At 48.8% G+C, this 17235-nt stretch overlaps 3 protein-coding genes across 4 annotated transcripts; all 3 read right to left on the bottom strand.

Moving 5' to 3' along the window:
• Positions 1 to 80: 80 nt before the first annotated feature.
• On the bottom strand, positions 81 to 2703 carry LOC112895251 (probable metal-nicotianamine transporter YSL1). Its single transcript, XM_025963192.1, has 3 exons — positions 1937 to 2703; positions 1743 to 1840; positions 81 to 1562 (listed from the first exon to the last, which is right to left on the bottom strand). The coding sequence occupies exons 1-3, from the start codon at positions 2459 to 2461 to the stop codon at positions 128 to 130; spliced, it is 2058 nt and encodes a 685-aa protein (XP_025818977.1). The 5' UTR covers positions 2462 to 2703; the 3' UTR covers positions 81 to 127.
• A 154-nt stretch (positions 2704 to 2857) lies between these two features.
• On the bottom strand, positions 2858 to 4818 carry LOC112895254 (uncharacterized protein At4g28440-like). The gene is made up of 2 exons (XM_025963198.1): positions 4462 to 4818; positions 2858 to 3222 (listed from the first exon to the last, which is right to left on the bottom strand). The coding sequence occupies exons 1-2, from the start codon at positions 4718 to 4720 to the stop codon at positions 3035 to 3037; spliced, it is 447 nt and encodes a 148-aa protein (XP_025818983.1). The 5' UTR covers positions 4721 to 4818; the 3' UTR covers positions 2858 to 3034.
• An 8189-nt stretch (positions 4819 to 13007) lies between these two features.
• LOC112893696 (D-amino-acid transaminase, chloroplastic-like) lies at positions 13008 to 14895 on the bottom strand. 2 transcript variants are annotated; one of them, XM_025961157.1, is made up of 3 exons: positions 14726 to 14895; positions 14594 to 14634; positions 13008 to 14209 (listed from the first exon to the last, which is right to left on the bottom strand). In XM_025961157.1, the coding sequence occupies exons 1-3, from the start codon at positions 14742 to 14744 to the stop codon at positions 13259 to 13261; spliced, it is 1011 nt and encodes a 336-aa protein (XP_025816942.1). In that variant the 5' UTR covers positions 14745 to 14895; the 3' UTR covers positions 13008 to 13258. The 2 variants fall into 2 exon arrangements, with proteins under 2 accessions (XP_025816942.1, XP_025816941.1); XM_025961156.1 differs by having other exon boundaries at positions 14539 to 14634; positions 14726 to 14886.
• Between the last annotated feature and the right edge of the window lie 2340 nt (positions 14896 to 17235).

Raw genomic sequence — 17235 nt, 5'->3', positions numbered from 1 at the left:
GGTGGTTTGGTTCCCCATTTGGAGTTATCTTGGAAACCAACTCAACTTGTGATTCTTTTTCCTTGTCGGACAACATAATCTTGGAAACCAACTCAATTTGAAGACTAGAGAGAGGTGCTTTGCTGTTTCATTGTGAAGTTGTCAAGTTGGGGACGAAATGCCGCTGCATTTCCTCATTCTGGTAGGCGGTGAGGAACTTCATGCAGATAGGTGGCTGGACTTTGAACATGGCGAGAAGCGAGGATGGCAGCGTCCAGAGCCCATCTCCACAGATCAAACCAGACGCCACCACGATGGAGAGCAGGTTTGCAGATTGCTTGTCTGCTCTCCTCCAGAAGATGAGTATGAGGCTCCCCAGGCACATGTCTATGGTGAAGGTTGGTCCAACAAAGAAGGGGATGGTCATGGCCATGATGTTTGGGATGTAGCCGTTGATCCTCCATTTGTTGGCCGCGGCGGCGGCTGCCAGGCCGTCGACGAGGAGCGCCATGCAGAAGCAAGGTATGCAGAGCATGACGGAGTGCTTGGGGAGTGAGCTGATCCCCTCGACGCTTATGTTGGCGATGCCGCGGTAGGCCATGGCCATGGGCGCCGGGTAGGGCGATCCCGGTGCTCCCAGGTTCTCCTTGCCGGCCATCTTCTGGAAGGCGAGGTAGAGGAGCGGGTTGATGATGCAGCCGAGCGCGGTCCCGATGACCTGGCTGGCGAACATGGACAGCGGCGAGGTGAGCGTCAGGTAGGCCGACTTGAAGTCGTGCATGAGCTCCGAGGAGTTGCCGATGATGACCACGACGAGGCCGCCGGCGAGGAGGCCGGCGATGGTGCCGCCCGACGCCTCGCCGACCCACGCCCCGAAGATGAAGATGGCGAGCTTGCCGTAGATGGTGCCGAGAGACCAGTCGGTGAGGCCGGACGCGTAGGAGCTGCAGAACGCCATGAGGGGCGACACGGCGTAGCACAGGGCGACGTGGTAGAACCTGACCTGCGGGAACATGCCGGGGAGGAAGACGCTGGCGATGGCTGCCAGGATGGCGTAGCCGGCGAGCGCGAAGCTGGTGGAGATCCGGTCGCTCAGGAAGTTGTGGATCCTGCGCCGCTCGTCGAAGCTCGCCGCGGGATCCTGCAGGTGGGAGTCGCCGCCGCCCTGGCTCCGGCCGTGGAAGCTGCGTGCTGTCCTGATGCTGACGGTGGTGAGCTGGAAGAGGCAGTCCCCAAGCACCAAGGAGACGCCCATGGGCACCTTGTAACCGTTGAGCCCTCTGAGGCTGGACGGCGCAGGGTCGGTGTACCATGTCCCCTGCTTGGCCTGCAGGATGGGCCAGAGGATCCCCGACGAGACGACGGCGCCGAAGAGCAGCGAGAAGTTGACGATGCAGGGGCAGATGATGCCGATGCCGACGAGGCTCGGCGAGAAGTCGAAGTAGAAGCGCTTCTTGTAGGCCTCGAGGCCGAATAGAGGGAAGGCTTGGAAGCCGCAGCCGTCGCCTCCCGTGTACAGCCACTGGAAGGCTGCCCAGCTGAAGCTGCCACCCAGAGACCTCAGCAGAGCAGCCACCTGCACTCTGCAGGCAGCTTCTTTCTTATTATGTATAGTTTTAGCAGCAAAGCAATCTGAACCTACAATTGGATTGGAAATCCAATCAAACAGTTTTAGCGGCATGTTTAGATATATAGCAAAATCTACGTACATGGCAAAACTAAAATGATACATAATTTGAAACGAAGGGAGTAGTAAGCAGTACGTTGCTGTTGCCGCCCCCTTTGGCGTGTGGAAGCTGTTGACAAGTCCGGCGATCGCTGAACCGGATGGGTACAGCAACTTGTAGTCCAGAATCATGACCTGCCATCAAACCAAATCAAATACTAATCAATTTGCAAGATTCATTCATTCTTTGATCAACTTGAAGAAACGAAAACGAAAATTAAAATCATAAACCTTGGTCAAGGGGAGCGTGATGAACAAGCTGCTGAAGCCGGTGAGGAAGCTGAAGGCGATGATCTTGCTCATAGGCAGCGTGCGCACGCTGTTGCCTGTGCCTGGCCCGCCGGCTGCTTTGGCCACCGTCTCCGACATGGCCGGCAGAAAGCTCATGAAGCCGCCGTAGAACGCTAGCGTGGAGCAGGCGATGACGCAGGTCTGGACCACGACGTTCTCCTGGCGGTTGAAGGCCGCGGTTGGCACGCCGCAGCGGCCCAGCAGCCGTGTCCAGGAGTTGAGGACGAAGAAGCTCACCATGCTCGCCGCCATGTTGAAGGACGGCACCAGGCCGATGGTCATCCCCATCCTCATGGCCATGAAGCTGAACATGGTGCCCAGGAACACGCTGGCCACCACCGACCGCACCGTCACCTGCCTCCACCACGGCGGAGGCACCACACCTGCGAAAAGTATCTCCACCGACGCGTTCTCATGCTCCTTGTCATTGGAAGGTTCGCCGGCGCCGGCGACGTCTGCTGCCATGTCCCCTCGCCGGAGATGCACGCGTCAGGTCAGGCCTCTGTTTCCGTAGCCTCACACCAACATAAGCATCGCCTTTTTTTAGCAAGTCTGGTTGGTAACTACATCGGAGGACTGGCAACCACAAGGTAGGCCTTCCTTTCTTGGCCAAACATTGCTACCAAACCACTTGGTAACAAAACAGACTTAAAAACTGTATACACCAGAGAAGAAAGAGAGATCAGTATGCAGCAGAGAAGAACCGGAGGAACAAGACAACGGGCCGCTGATCTTCAATCATCCGACGGACACAGTGCGCCACCTGATGATTAGCATCGCCCAAAAAAAAACTAGACGCCACTCATCTCCAGCGAGTGCAGCAACACAGGCAGTACCAAGATGAATGGAAAGACAATCTCGTAGATGCAAGGTCAACTCAGCTTACTCAATCCAAAGTTCTAACAGGTGCGATACAACCTTCACTTTAATTATCTACTACCACCGCAACAAATAAAACTCGCTTAGAGAGGCTTTATAATGTTCATTCATCGTACTTCCTTCTTATGGTGCGGAAAAGGGGCAGAAACGCTTGGCCAATTACTCAGCCACATTAACCAATTCATACTCTACTAGCGACAAGTTGTTGTCCTCCTTCACTGTGAAGCTGGCAGGTTCTGTGGCCTCAATCCGCCCCCATTTGTCAACTGCAAGCCTCATTGATCCTTTGAACATGTCAATTTTAGCATTGCGCAAGATCACTGTGGCATCGGGCTTCAGCAAATCAACTGCATAGAAGGCAAGTGAGTTCATCGTAAGCACAGGGCAAGTACATACATTGTCAAATCAATCATGAATCATAATGTTCCCATGACGCCATGCAATGCAACTGAAGAAAAAGACAAACAAGTCAAGAATAAATGTTATTTGGCACAGATACGGCATGAATATGGAAATAGAGGACCCAGGGATCAGTTGTAAATTAAAACGGTTATTACTGTGCTTTCATCTTTACTATTTTTGCAAACCTTGAAATCAAGCTGCCACTGGGTGGCTGTCTACCAGATAACAAACAGGCCAAGTGACATATGGCTCTTAAATTTTCTTAATTTGACATGCTTTGAGGCCCCTAAAAATCCAATTGGACAAGAAAGATACTACTCTCTCTTTTTTTGAGGGAAAGAAAGAAACTACTAATCAGCATTGTGAAAGACTGGATATGCTGATAGCAGCAACAAATACCAAATAAAAAAGAATAGCAATTTATATGGTGCCCCTCAACATAACATAGATGATGAGCTGTGATCAGAAATAATGGCATGCACATTGGGTGAAACATATTCAACAACAATAACAAAGATTTTTAGTCCCAAGAAGGGTGCAAAATAATTCACAAAGGAAAAAACAGCAAACATTAACTGCTAAAATATGCATTTTCATCCTTCCAGAATTAGGAGTAGTGTGCTGTTATTCAGAATGATACAGCACCTGAAACAATTAAAGTGCGCAAAAGGCCAAAAAAGAAAGATAGGGATAAAGTGTAACGGTGGATAGGCAGTTTTGACCTCTGATACAGCACACGGATGACTTATTGTACGCTACTGTTGTACATAAAAGAAGATCAACAATATCTCATCTGAACTAAGTAGCGCATAATTTTGGTACCAGCTATCCCATCCATCATTGGAACTGAAAAAATTAATTGATAAGATTAAGTTTTGTCGGCACCAATTCCCTATGTTTTGTCCTATAATCGGCAACCAGGAGTTGCCATGCACAAAATGGCAACCAGGTCCGGGTGTGGTATAAATAACACACACACACACACACACACACACACACACACACACACACACACACACACACATGAAGTAAAGAGATAAGGCCCGTCCGTCGTTTCATCTTCGGCATCCAAGTGAGTTGTTGGTGCAATCAATCAGATCGGGGCTCCCGAAATCTAGCTATCCCTCCACGCGCCTCGCCTTACAGCAGAAAATAAACAGTAGAGGCGCCAATCAAGTAAGTACCTTGGTCGTTGCGTGCTGTGAATACGATGGCGCCGGTCTCATCCCCGACGAGGCACTCGGCGATGCGTGGCGCGCGGGAGGATGCGGTGGCGGTGGCCCCTGGGCGCGCCGCGCGTCCCGGGACGGGGTTGGCGCTGACGACCTTGACGGTGAGGGTGTGGCCGTTGGTGCCCGGCCTGAGCTGGTCGACCTTGGTGAAGACGGGCTTGCGGAGCGCCGGCTTGTCGCCGCCCTGCGCCTGCGCCGCCGCGGTGGACATGGAGGCAGCTTGGATCGGGGTGCGGAAACCCTAGCTAGGGTCTGGGGGTGGGGTGCGTGCGGAGTGTTGTGACTGGACCGACCGACCGGGGGGGTGGAAGGTGGCTGGATGGGATGGAATGGAACAAGACGACCACTAGCCTGTGGACTTGGGCCGGGCCTGGGTTGCTCCAAGGCCGTGGCCCATTATTTATTTAATTTTTCGATAAAGGAAGGTTTTTTGTTAAACGAGGACACCCATTTCCATTACCAGAACGGAAATACCAGTAATGTGTACAGCAGCAGGCAACCCTAGAGAAGGGGGAGCACACGAAGTAAAAGCTTCCTTTCCAAGTGGAGAGTTTTTTCATTTTTTTTCCTCCAAGGGTGCCCAGTTTTTGATATGTAACCTATTAGGGTTGACAGGTACCCAAGGTATTTGAGTGGAAATGCGCCAGTTTGACAATTGAATAAGTCAGCATACATTAAGTGTTTATCATCATCACCATGTATCATGATAACTTCACTTTTACCAAAATTGATTTTTAATCCTGACATCAGCTCATAAAGATACAATAACAGTTTCATGTTTCTAGCCTTCTCAAAATCATCTTTAAGGCAAATGATGGTGTCATCTGCATACTGCAGAATGGCAACCCCTCCATTGATCAGATTATCTATCATAAAATTCCATTTAATTGTGCATGTCTGACTATTTTAGCCAGACAGTTAGCCACAAAGTTGAAAAGGACCGGTGATAAGGGATCACCTTGCCTCACCCCTTTGTGGCTCACAAAATATGGTCCCTCAACGTTATGCCACCCCCCCCCCCCCCCCCCGGCCCCAAGTCACCACATCACCACATCACATATCCATTTGCACCAGGTCTCACGGAACCCCCAAAACTTGAGACAGTCAAATAGGAAATTCCAGTTTATTTTGTCGTAGGCTTTCTCAAAGTCAAGTTTGAGGATTATGCTAACCTCCTTCTTTCTTTTGTTTCATGGAGGACCTCATGGAGAGCTAGGACAATATTCATGATGTTTCTGCCTTTTAAGAAGGCAAATTGGGTTTTAAGAATGAGTCTGTTAGCCAACTTCTCCAATCTCAGGGTCAGAGTTTTGATGATCCACTTATAAAGAAAGTTAAGGAGGCAAATAGGTCTAAACTGTTGTATTCTGGCCGCATCCTGCCCCTTTGGTAGCAGGGTAATCACACCATAGTTTAGCGTACAAACAGCAAGCTCCCCCTTATGAAACTCCCCAAACAATTCAACAATGTCATATTTAATGACATCCCAGCATGCTTGATAGAACCCAATAGGTATTGTGTCTGGACCAGGAGCTTTGTGTTTCTCCATCAAGAATAGAGCATGTTTAATCTCTTCCTCAAAAAATGGTTTGGTCAGGAGGGAATTCTCCTCCTCATTCACTTTTTCTTCAGCGTCCCAAAGAGCAGGATCCAGGGGGAAGATATTCCCTACTTCAGGATCAAAGAGAGATTTGTAGTATTCAGTTTGCATGAGAGATAAAGAAAACTTTATTTGTTTCAAGATTGCTAGTACAATTCTGATAGGTCCAGAGACCTGGGGTCCCCAGCAGACCCACTTTTCGCTGACCAGTCCAAGGCCGTGCTTGGACAAGCGCTCTTCCTCGTAGGCGGCAGCTCCATCCGAACGGCCCAGGCTCATTATCCCGACCGACAAGTCGGGGCAAGTCTGGCCCATGACCCCAACCGTGGGAACGATCGAGGGCCGGGTGCATACAAGACTCCGACCGAGGACTCCAACTGGGTTCCGTCTTGCACGTGCCCACCTCCTCGACTGGCAGACTGGTCGGGAGGCCAGGCCTGGCGTACCAGCAGGTCCTAGGAGTACGTGCGGAGGATAAGAAAGAGCATCGGGTCAACTTATGGTACATGGCCAACCACTCCCTCCACGAAGTCACGGTCCCCTCTGCTGTGGCAGTAGACCGCCACTATTCTACCTGCCCGTCCTCGTAAAGGGACGGGGAGTAATGTCATCATAATATGGCTGGCACGCCCTCGTCACAATGGAGTGACCGGGCGTGGCGCCAAGGACGGGTCGTGACAGCCGTACCTTACCTATTGATGTCTCCATGACCTCTGACCCGACGGAGCATGACGCGCAGGGATAAGACAATACCCTCACCCCACGATGCAGAATTTGGACGGTAGTCACTGGAAGACTCCATGGGCAGACCCGACCGACGAGTCTGACGACCCCGACCGGCGAGGTCAGGAGTTCTCTCTTTCTATCTGTCGGTGTTTTTACCGTCGGCCTACCTAGCGATACCCTAAGGTAGGTGATTATTTGGTGAGGTATCGCCGGATCTGGAACTTGAAGGTGAACGCAAGGACACAAGATATAAATTTAGATAGGTTCGGGCTGCTAGAGTAGCGTAATACCCTACGTCCTGTTTTGGGGAGCTGTATATTGCACCCTGCGCTTGGGCGTTGAGTTGCCTGTTGGCCGCTCTGTGGCAGAACCGCCTGAATTACACCGGCTCAAATACGCAAGTCCTCTCTCAAGGGCTCCAACATACTTCAAACAGTGTAACCCATTGGTCTGTCGGGTCTCCGCCCGATACAACCACGGTTCAACAGGATCGAGGCAGGTTTACCTCGCACGAAGGCGAGTATACAACCACAGTACAACTCATTACTTTTAATTTACAGAAAAGTAAACATTATTACAAGCCTTGTTCAACTGCAAATAAAATTTATACAAACGATGTTTAAATTGACAAGCTAGACGGCTTGTCCATGTTCACAGCGGAAGGAAAACAAACGTGCGACTACTCTCGCCGCAAAGGTGGACACCATGCTCGGCCCAAGGCCTGGTGTCACTCAGAAGGGTCACTGCCAGCCGGGGACGGATCCCATTCCACAGACCAGCCAAAAGGAACAGAAGTTGGCCATGCAGGGTTGTCCGTGGGGTTCTCGAAGGTTATACCTGCAAATGGTACTAGCAAGACTGAGTATTCTAATACTCAGCAAGGCTTACCCGGGGTTGGGTATACTTTAGCCCGTAACTAGACTAATGACAGTATTTCAAAGGCTCTAGGTTTATTTTCAGCTGAAAAGCAACAAAGAGTATGAACTACTTTCAAGTTTTAGCTTTCATATTCTAGTTGATTATCCATTCTAGATTAGCACCTACACTAAGCAAGCAAGGTAGAGATTATCATCCATCAAGATTATACCATCATTTGTTACACTTCTTACTCTATGTGGCAGAAGGAATAAGCAGTCTCAATTTCCGCGAGAGACGGACGATTCTGAATCGAATTTCAACCTTGCAAGGATAAACCTAACTCACACGCTTGGAACATCCAAAGTTTGTTCCGAAGCAACCGTTTTCCTTTCATTCCGACTCGTGGACAGGCCAACACAAGCGACTGCAGAACCGTACGCACACCAATTGTGCAGGACACACGTCTGTAGCGCGACTACAAAACCCGTATTCCTGTCTGCCTTGCAGAACGTGCTCCCACACGTCAGTGCGTGTGAATATAAAATAAAGATCGAGTGATGGGAGGTATGTCCACTTACCGGGCCGATTGGTTACTAGGCTTACCGCTTTACCATATTTCGTGGCATGTGGCTAGTACTGTTCAGACGCTTAGCCACCACTACCACACACATCGACCTTAACAACTTTTAACAAAACAGACAGGGTAAAACTTTAGGTCATGATACAGCACATGACCCTGTCCGTCATCCTTATAGTGATTGCAGGATAGTAAACATGCAATTCCTATATCGCGCGAGTGACAGGAAATCACTCAACTTTTACGGGCCCTATTTAGCAGAGCGTCTAATACGATAAGGACTCGGGTTCAATACATTGGTTCCTAAGATTTATGCATCTAGGGTTTCATTACAACTCTTAGACGTAATGCATAAGTATAGATAAATAGACATAGATTGCAGTGTAACTAAAGTAGTGGGATATGTCCGGGGCTTGCCTTCTTGAGTGGGGTTGGGGGCAGGAGTGTCAGAAACTTCCGAACCTTGGTTTGGGGCTTCAGTTAGTTCCTCGACGACTTGCGTTGGGTCTTCCGAAAACCCTTGGTCTTGTCCTAAGACCAACTCGTAATCTCCGTCATCGAGCGTCGTTGATTCTATATGAGATGCAATAATTTAAGTAATACGAGATTTGAATTTAGGACCTTATATTACAAAAGTTACAACTCAACTAAGTCAACATACAAGAGTTCATGAAATAAAAAGGGTTTAGGTTTGAATCACCATTTATAAAGGAGTCATGAAGATATAACTGAATCTATTGCAAACAGGAACTAGAACATTTGAATTTGAATTTGAATTCCAAATTTAAATTCAAAACTTTAAGTTTGAAGGATCATAAAGTTTTGGAAACTTAATTTTCACTAAATATTAACACATTAGAGTATGATAAAAAGATCTTGACTAATTAGGTTTATAGAACATGCTTAGCTAATATTTCAATTTGAATTGCCTAAATTTAAAAGGAGTTAAGTTATAAAACAAAGCTACGTTTGAAATTTTAACACAAGGTCACACATAGTTCATAGGATTTATATGCCAAAAATCATGAGAAGCAAGATTAAAATGTAAAAGTTATATACCAAACACCTTTTAACCTTAGATTTAAAATAGAGGTAAAAGTATTTTGTTTCAAACTAAACTTCATTAGCAAAAGTTGTAGGGTTTGAAATCTAGTTTCCAACAAAACTAATTTTGCTATTTTTGGATTTTTCTGTGGTTTTCTATGAATTTTGCAAGACAGTAATACACACACATGAAATAATAGATTCACTAGAGGGGGGGTCTGGGTTTTATGCGCTCGGGCCCCTGGAAAAAGTCTCCTTCTCACGGACACGTCCCTGCCCGGTCTTGACATTGCCAGGCCGCTCGGCCCCGGCGTGTTCTCGCCGGCGGCGAGGTCGCCAGCAGGGAGGGGCCGGTGGGGCAGGACCTACAAGGCCTAGGGGGTGTTGTGGAGGTGGAAACACACGACGGCTAGCAGGGGACCGGAGCTAGTGACAGGGAGGTACGGCGGCCGTAGCGGCGCGCCGCCGTTCCCGGCGAAGGGCCGGTGAACGTGGGGAACTAACGCGCGCACGAGCATCAGTGGGCAAGGGAGAAGCGATTTCCATACTTGGATTGGACGAAGAGGCGGCGGTGCGTGCTGTCGACGACGAGGCCGAGATCGGGCGGCGCCGATGAGGGGCGGCTCGGGGTGAGGCGATTCCGGCGAGGGGGATGGCCGGGGCTGGACCAGATCCAGTTGGGGAGCAAGGGGAGGAGGTGAGGAAGCTTAGGGCTCAAGGAATCAGGTCGGGATGGTGCGGCTGAGGAGGATTCCGGTGAGGAATCGGCGGCGGCGGTTCGCTGGTGTGAGGTGGAAGAAAGCGAAGGCAAAACAGCCGTGGAGACAGGGGCTTGATCCGATTTTGTAGCCGCGCTTAGTTGTAGGGAAGAAGGATAAGGGAGAGGGAGATCACACAGCCAGGCGCAGAATGGCGGGCGGCGCCGGCGTGCTTGTCAGAACGGCGTGGCGGCCGCTCGGGCTTCGGCCCGACGTGGAGGAGCAAGGGGCGGCCAGCGCGGGTACTGCGGGCGGTGGGAGGGAGGACGGATCGACGCGTGGAGCAAGCGGCAGAGGGGCGCAGAGCCGCAGGACGGCGCTCAGGGCCGGGCAAGGGCGGCGGCGTGCAGCAGAGGAGAAGCAGAGGAGGAAGAGAGGGAGGTAGACGAAGAGGACTGAAATGCAATTTCAGAGAAAAGCAGGGACTCCACTGTAAAGCATCTATAACTTTTAAATCAGTGCTCAAATGGAGATGTTCCCAAAAGCAAAAGTGTATGGTTTTTCGAGCTCTACAACTTTGCTTTAGGGTTCATCTGCAGAAGAGCAATATTTTTGAAGTTAAAACAAAACTTATCAAGGGTTTCAAACTTTATATAAATCCTATATAAAAACTACACTACAACTACATCCTAGTTGTAGTTTTGCATATATTTACGATGTAAACGTAAGTTTTCAACTTTTGCAAAATAACCCTCGTACTTTTGAAATCTACCCTCCATATACACCCCTTTTTTGCACAAAAGGACCTCCATTAAAATATAATTATATAAACAAACACCTTTTTCATGGCATTACAATTGTTAAACACACTTTTTTCTACACTTTGTACATAACAACACAACTCTAAGGTGTGACTATGCTAATTACACGAGTGTCACACGCTCTCTGTTGGTTCTCTGCCTATCTAGGTAACCCTGCGCTCCTTTATATATCCCAGGGGACGGGGTTCCTAGTACGATTACAAAGTAGGAGTCCTAGTAGGATTACAAGGTATGAGTTCTAATAGGATTACATTGAAATTCTAGTATGAATCAGACTTTTTTTTCCTCACGGTAGCTTCCTTGCGGTACCCAGGGGATCTATCCCTGACAAGCCCCCGAGCTCTTCATAGCCGAGCACTGCAGGCATTTCAAGTACGTCTGAAGTAGTCTTCGGCTTCTTCCGAAAACTCCGTCTTGAAGGTCTTCTTCGAGTACTTCCTTGGTTGCATCGAGGCTATGAGGTGCTCATGCCCCGAATAGCTTCAAGTCTTCTTTTGTATGGGGTGAGATGGAAAATCGCACTCCATATGGAGTAGCTCCCGAGCCTTAGGTTGAATCGAAGAATCAGGCTGAGCGTCACATTAGTCTTGAATCTTTCTTGCTTACTCTTCGAATATATTCGAAAAATAAATAGTCGATGACACGTATCCTGCAGCCCCTGAGTCTTGAATCCAAAACCCTTAGGTTTGAAAAAGGATCCAAGAATCGTGGCATTGGTGTTACTCTGAAATCCCGAGAAAAACTCTTCGTCTTCTGCAGAGTGAAATTGAGCCTCCCGCTGGTTTATTTAACCGCGCGGTGATTTAGGGTTTCTTCTACACTCTGTCTTCAAATGAGTCGTCTTCGAATAGTTTTGCGGCGTCCAGCCCTCCAGAGCACCTGTAAAGAAGACCCTCTTGGACAGGGAGGACCCTACGTGTAGGACACGAGGGACCATAGGCTCTCAAATCTCACAGCTTCCGCTTGAAAATTTGTAACTCCCAACTCTCACGAGCACCTAGGCTCAAACAATACATCCGACTGACCCCCGACTAGACGTAGAGCATGATCGCCTGAAGCAGTATAAACCTTGAGTCATTGCATGCTAGGTCACATCCGATTACAACGCGAGATACATACTTCAAGTAGGTTTAGCTGCCGGCAATTTCTGGAACCGTCAATTTTCTTCGTAGAAATGGATGGAACAGAGGTCTGTTTGCATTTAGTTTGCTGACTAATTGTTTGGCATTTAGTTTGCTGACTAATTATTTCCTACATATGTAACATGCATGGGTGGTGTTGTTTTAGCCTGAAATGAATCTATCTGCGCACAAATTGTGTGAGCTCAGGCTCAGTGAGAGCAATCTGCTGAATGTACATAGGTGTCGTCATCCATGTATCTGTAAATTATATATCACCCTGCGGCTAGAGGTGGTAAAGGATCTTAAAATTTAGCCTAAATAATCTAAGGCCGGATCCTCGGACTCTATGTCAGACCCGGGGCTACGGGGCTGTATATATAATGTAGTTTAAATAGGCTTAAGAGATAAAGCCCGTCTTATCTCTTATTTATATTGTTTTCTACTCGTTTGAGTAGGAGATAAAGCTAGTTGGTACAGAAGGAAACTACCCGTGTTATACCCGGGTACGATTCCTTGGCTAGTATTGGGCTATGATTATTATAACCCTGATCTCCCGGATATATAGGGGGGCAGGGACCCCCTCAAAAGAGATGATCAAGATCATTCTACATACAAGGGAATACAAACCACCACACAGGACGTAGGGTATTACGCACCTCGCGGCCCGAACCTGTCTAAGTTTTGTGTTCCTTGCACCTTCGAGTTCCTGATGTCGGCGTCTCCTCACCTAAACTTACCACCTTAGGCATATCCCTCGGTGGGCAGCCGGTAAAACACCGACACTCTAGTGTTATATAATTTTAAGCTAAAAGTATATAAGGACCAAGTTGAATTACGAAGAGACCATCAAAACCATGATGCGTTACCAACTCTACGTGCGGCAGAATCGCAGAGCCACGTAGCTAGTGTTATTCAGTATAATATAATTCATCCGACGATCATATACAGTGGATGGATTTATGGATCAGAGAGCTGGGCGATCTTTCATTATTATTATTATTATTATTATTATTATTATTATTATTATCACCACCACCACCACCACACCACGCAAGCAGCTAAGAACGACTCTCTGTTCAGTCGAGACGTACATTTGACGTACAGCATACAACGTAGAATGGCACACGTTCGATCACGAATATAGCTAGCTAGATACAAGCAAGTGCACGCAGCTCCGATCCGATACATGAAGCTTCCCATCCGTCCATCACCTGACCTCACCATGCATCAGCCAGGATGCAGCAGGCTTATTATTATTAATCATTTGCTTAGTTTGTAGGCTAGCTGCTTATTATTATTATTAATCAGTTGCTGTAGGGGACGGCGATCCTGTCCGGGCCGGACTTCATGTCCTCCCACAGCAGATCCGACAGCGCCAGCATCAGCTCACCAACCTGACCGTCTCCGATGGGTTTGCCGTCCCACTCCACGATGGGCAGCACCGGCAGCCCGCTTCCCACGAACGCCATCTCCACGCTGCGCTTCGCCTGCTCGGCCGTGATGTTCCTGGTGGTGACCGCCGTGAGCCGGCCGTCCTCCACCAGCTTGGGCGCGAGCGCCAGGAGGCGCTTGGCCGTGCACCCGCTGAGGATCCTGTCGAATTCCGGGAGCACGAGCTCGCGGTCCGGGGTGACGAAGGCCACGTTCACCATGGGCCCCTCGGCGACGTACCCCTGGTCGTCCACCCACACGGACGCGAAGGCGCCGCGGTCCTCGGCGTCCATGATGGACAGCACGTTGGGCAGGTAGTTGACGTTCTTGGTGGTGGCGAACAGAGGCGGCTTCATGGGCACGGACGTCGTCACGGCGCGCACGCCCTCGCGGCACTGCTCGTACTCCGCCGGGATCACCACCGCGTAGAACGCCGGCGACGGGCAGCCCTTGGGGGAGAGCAGAAAGTCCCCGGGCCCGGCGCTCAGCCAGTAGCGGATGGAGCCCTTGCGGCAGCCCGAGGCGGCGGTCATCTGGATCAGGATGCTCCGCAGCGTGCCGCGCGGGAAGGGCGTCCCGATCCGGGCCCGGGCGGCGGAGCGGAGGAAGCGGTCGAGGTGCGGGTCCAGCTCGTACAGGCACCCGTCCAGGAGCATGGCGGTGTCGAACACGCCGTGCCCGCGGTGGACCATGTGGTCGTCGATGGGGAGGAGCATCATGGCCGGGTCAAGGATGATGCCGCCCAGCACGCTCGAGTACATGGCCGCCGCCGGCGTCGAACTGGTGCTGCTGCTGCGGCATTTCTCCTGCAGCTTCTGCAGGACCTGCATGATGCATGGTAATTATTTGTTGGGATCGGCGTACAGTACAGACTTGCTTCTTCCAGATTACTAAAGCAGTGGGCGTCTAGTCATGCCGCAAATTAATTAAAGAGCGAGCGAGCTAGGGAGGAAGAAAGCAGCGGCCCTTCATCAATAATTGGGGCCTCGTCATCAGGCCGTCCAACAGCTAGCGGCTAGCAAATGTATATGCATGTCATAGAACTAGCTAGCTAGCTAGCTACCTACTTTGTCTGCTTGTCCATGAACGAAATTAAAGTATTGCTACGCTGCTAGTACTACTTGGTTGGAAGGAGAAGAAGAAGGATACATACATGCAGGCACAGTGCAAGCAAGCAAGCAAGAAGGTGGAAGAGATGGGTGACCGACCTCGGCGCCAGATTCGTAGACCGGGACCTCATCGTTATCGCCTGTTCGTTCATGTATTGTTTTGTTTTAGTTGTTTGTTTCAGAAAATAAAATCGATCAGCAGGAGGTTGATGGATAGGTAGGCTTAATTACCTTGGACGTAGGAACCCATGCGGACGGGGTGGATGGGCGGATCCTATCCTCCTACCTACTACCTCAGCTGATGATCGATCCCCTCCTGCTGCTCCTGCTCCTGCTCCAAGGCAGCAGATGGAGAGAACGAAGCTATGTATCTGATTCTATTATATAAGCGGCTCGCCCTTGGATACACATAACCATGCTAGCTAGTAGTACATCTCAATCAAAAAGGGAAGGGAGGAAAAAAGATGCAAGATGCATGCTGGGTGGATCCTGACGGGGCGCGGCCGCCCCCAAACGAAACGACAATGGAAGGTGACAAGGCAGCCGGCCCCAGCCAGCCGGCGTTCCATTCAATTCCACCGCCAGCCGGCCGGTGACAAGGGGTGAGGTGACCTCGGAGGGAGGAGAACATGAGATGAGCGTCGAGTTTTTTTAAAAAAAGCTAAAAAAAATTAAATTCGAAAAAGGGGTGTCCGTTTGGAAGAATTTGAAAAATGGGTGGCTCCCGCCCGATCAGCGGGCGGGAGGCCACATCCCGCCCATCCAACGGGCGGGGGGTCGAAAAAAGCAAACAGGCCCTCGGGGAGGGGCCTCTTCGCGAAAGAAAACTTAAACTTTTCTTATTCGCGAAGAGGCCCCTGACGCGGCATCCCGCCCTCCCAACGGGCGGGAGGTTCCCCCGAGGGGCACCCCGCCCTCCCAACGGGCGGGACGTGCCCCCCCCCCCCCCCACTATTTAAGCCCCCCACCCACCTCTAATTCTCATAATATTCAGCAAAAATCAACAAAAAATGAAAGGGAGGAGAGGAAGAGAGGAGAGGAGAGGAAGCGGCGAAGCCCTGTCGACACGTCGGTTTGGAGGTATATTCTCGTTATAGTCGTATAATTATCAATTATTTTTATGAATATTTGTTAGGGTAGTTATACATAGAATAGTTTTCAGTATTTTCAATAGCTTTTAGAAATATTTATTTTTTAAAATATTTGTTAGGGTAGTTCTATTTTAAATAGTTTTTAGTATTTTGAATAGTTTGTAGATATATTTCTTAGGGTAGTTATATTTTGAATAGTTTTTATAGTTTCAGTAGTTTTCAGATATATTTCTTAGGATAGTTATATTTTGAATAGTTTTCAGTATTTTCAATAGCTTTAGAAATATTTGTTAGGATAGTTATATTTTGAATAGTTTTTAGTAATTTTAATAGTTTTTATATACATTTCTTAGGGTAGTTGTGTTTTGAATAGTTTTTAGTATTTTTAATAGTTTTTAGGAATATTTCTTAGGGTAGTTATATTTTGAATAGTTTTTAGTATTTTCAATAGTTTTTAGAAATATTTGTTAGGGTAGTTATATTTTGAATAGTTTTTAGTAATTCAATAGTTTTTAGTAATTCAATAGTTTTTAGATATATTTGTTACGGTTGTTATATTTTGAATAGTTTTTTGTATTTTCAATAGTTTTTAGGAATATTTGTTAGGGTAGTTATATTTTGATTAGTTTTTAGTAATTCAATAGTTTTTAGTAATTCAATAGTTTTTAGAAATATTTGTTATGGTAGTTATATTTCGAATAGTTTTTAGTATTTTCAATTGTTTGTACGAATATGTGTTATGGTACTTATATTTTTTATGTAGATATGGCGGAGACACCGGAGCTCCTTGACGCGAATACCGACGAACGGTACAGATCGTACCTGGCAGCGGTGGAGGGGCAGGAGCTTCACGAGTTGCGCCCTCGTGTAGCAAAGGAGTTGTTGCACCTGGACGACCGGTGGCTTGACAGGTGATACTTTGTATTTTTTTACGGAACTAATGTATAGCTTGTACGACAATTGTAACAACAATGCAAAACATATAGGTTACGTGAGGCTGGTTTGCTGCCACTCGCACGTATGCTTCAGGCCGGCGACGGCCAAGACGGTGGCGCCAAGAAGCGGATGCAGCTGGACCGCTCTCTACTTGCGGCGTTGGCGGACAGGTGGCGTCCGGAGACACACGCGTTCCACTTGCCGTGCGGGGAGATGGCCCCCACGTTGCAGGACGTGTCGTACCTGCTCGGGCTTCCCATTGTGGGTGAAGCTGTTGGCCCGGTTGCCGTGCCACCTTTCTGGAGGGCAGAGCTTCAGGAGCGGTTTGCTCCAGCGAACCCACCACTTGTTGTGAACGTACCTGATTTGCCCAGCCCCGCCAAGAGTTGGGTAATACAATTTAGGGTACGTCCAATTATTTTTTAATTAATTTAATTGAATCATATGTGACTACCTCTAAGAGCTGAACAAATATATTTCAGGCTCAGGATCTGCACCCTCTGGCTGGGCCGTACGAGGTGTCGCGATGCCTGGAGGCATATCTGTTGTGGTTGTTCGGCTGGACTCTTTTCTGCAACTTTACCGGCAATTATGTGGACAAGGTGCTTGTCGGAGGAATTCTCCAGCCGGGTGGCGGAAAGCACCCGTCTAATCCTAGTTGAGGATGGGTTTGGAGGAGACTTAGGAGCGCTCGATCGGTGGACAGATGAACGC

Source organism: Panicum hallii, chromosome 5 (assembly GCF_002211085.1).
Source record: "Panicum hallii strain FIL2 chromosome 5, PHallii_v3.1, whole genome shotgun sequence".
Lineage (NCBI taxonomy): Eukaryota > Viridiplantae > Streptophyta > Magnoliopsida > Poales > Poaceae > Panicum > Panicum hallii.
The sequence above is the reverse complement of the archived record's forward strand: the minus strand, read 5'-3'. Positions and strand labels throughout refer to the sequence as shown.

Bases quoted from the DNA above. Each gene is read 5' to 3' on its own strand.
- LOC112895254 (XM_025963198.1), bottom strand. From the start codon at position 4,720: ATGTCCACCGCGGCGGCGCAGGCGCAGGGCGGCGACAAGCCGGCGCTC. The intron at 3,223-4,461 runs GTACTTACTTGA...CCTTCTATGCAG, and splicing joins CACAGCACGCAACGACCAAG to TTGATTTGCTGAAGCCCGAT.
- LOC112893696 (XM_025961156.1), bottom strand. From the start codon at position 14,625: ATGAGGTCCCGGTCTACGAATCTGGCGCCGAGGTCGGTCACCCATCTC. The intron at 14,210-14,538 runs GTATGTATCCTT...TGCATCATGCAG, and splicing joins TGCTTGCACTGTGCCTGCAT to GTCCTGCAGAAGCTGCAGGA.
- LOC112895251 (XM_025963192.1), bottom strand. From the start codon at position 2,461: ATGGCAGCAGACGTCGCCGGCGCCGGCGAACCTTCCAATGACAAGGAG. The intron at 1,841-1,936 runs GTTTATGATTTT...GTTTGATGGCAG, and splicing joins TCACGCTCCCCTTGACCAAG to GTCATGATTCTGGACTACAA. The intron at 1,563-1,742 runs GTACTGCTTACT...AGCTGCCTGCAG, and splicing joins AAGGGGGCGGCAACAGCAAC to AGTGCAGGTGGCTGCTCTGC.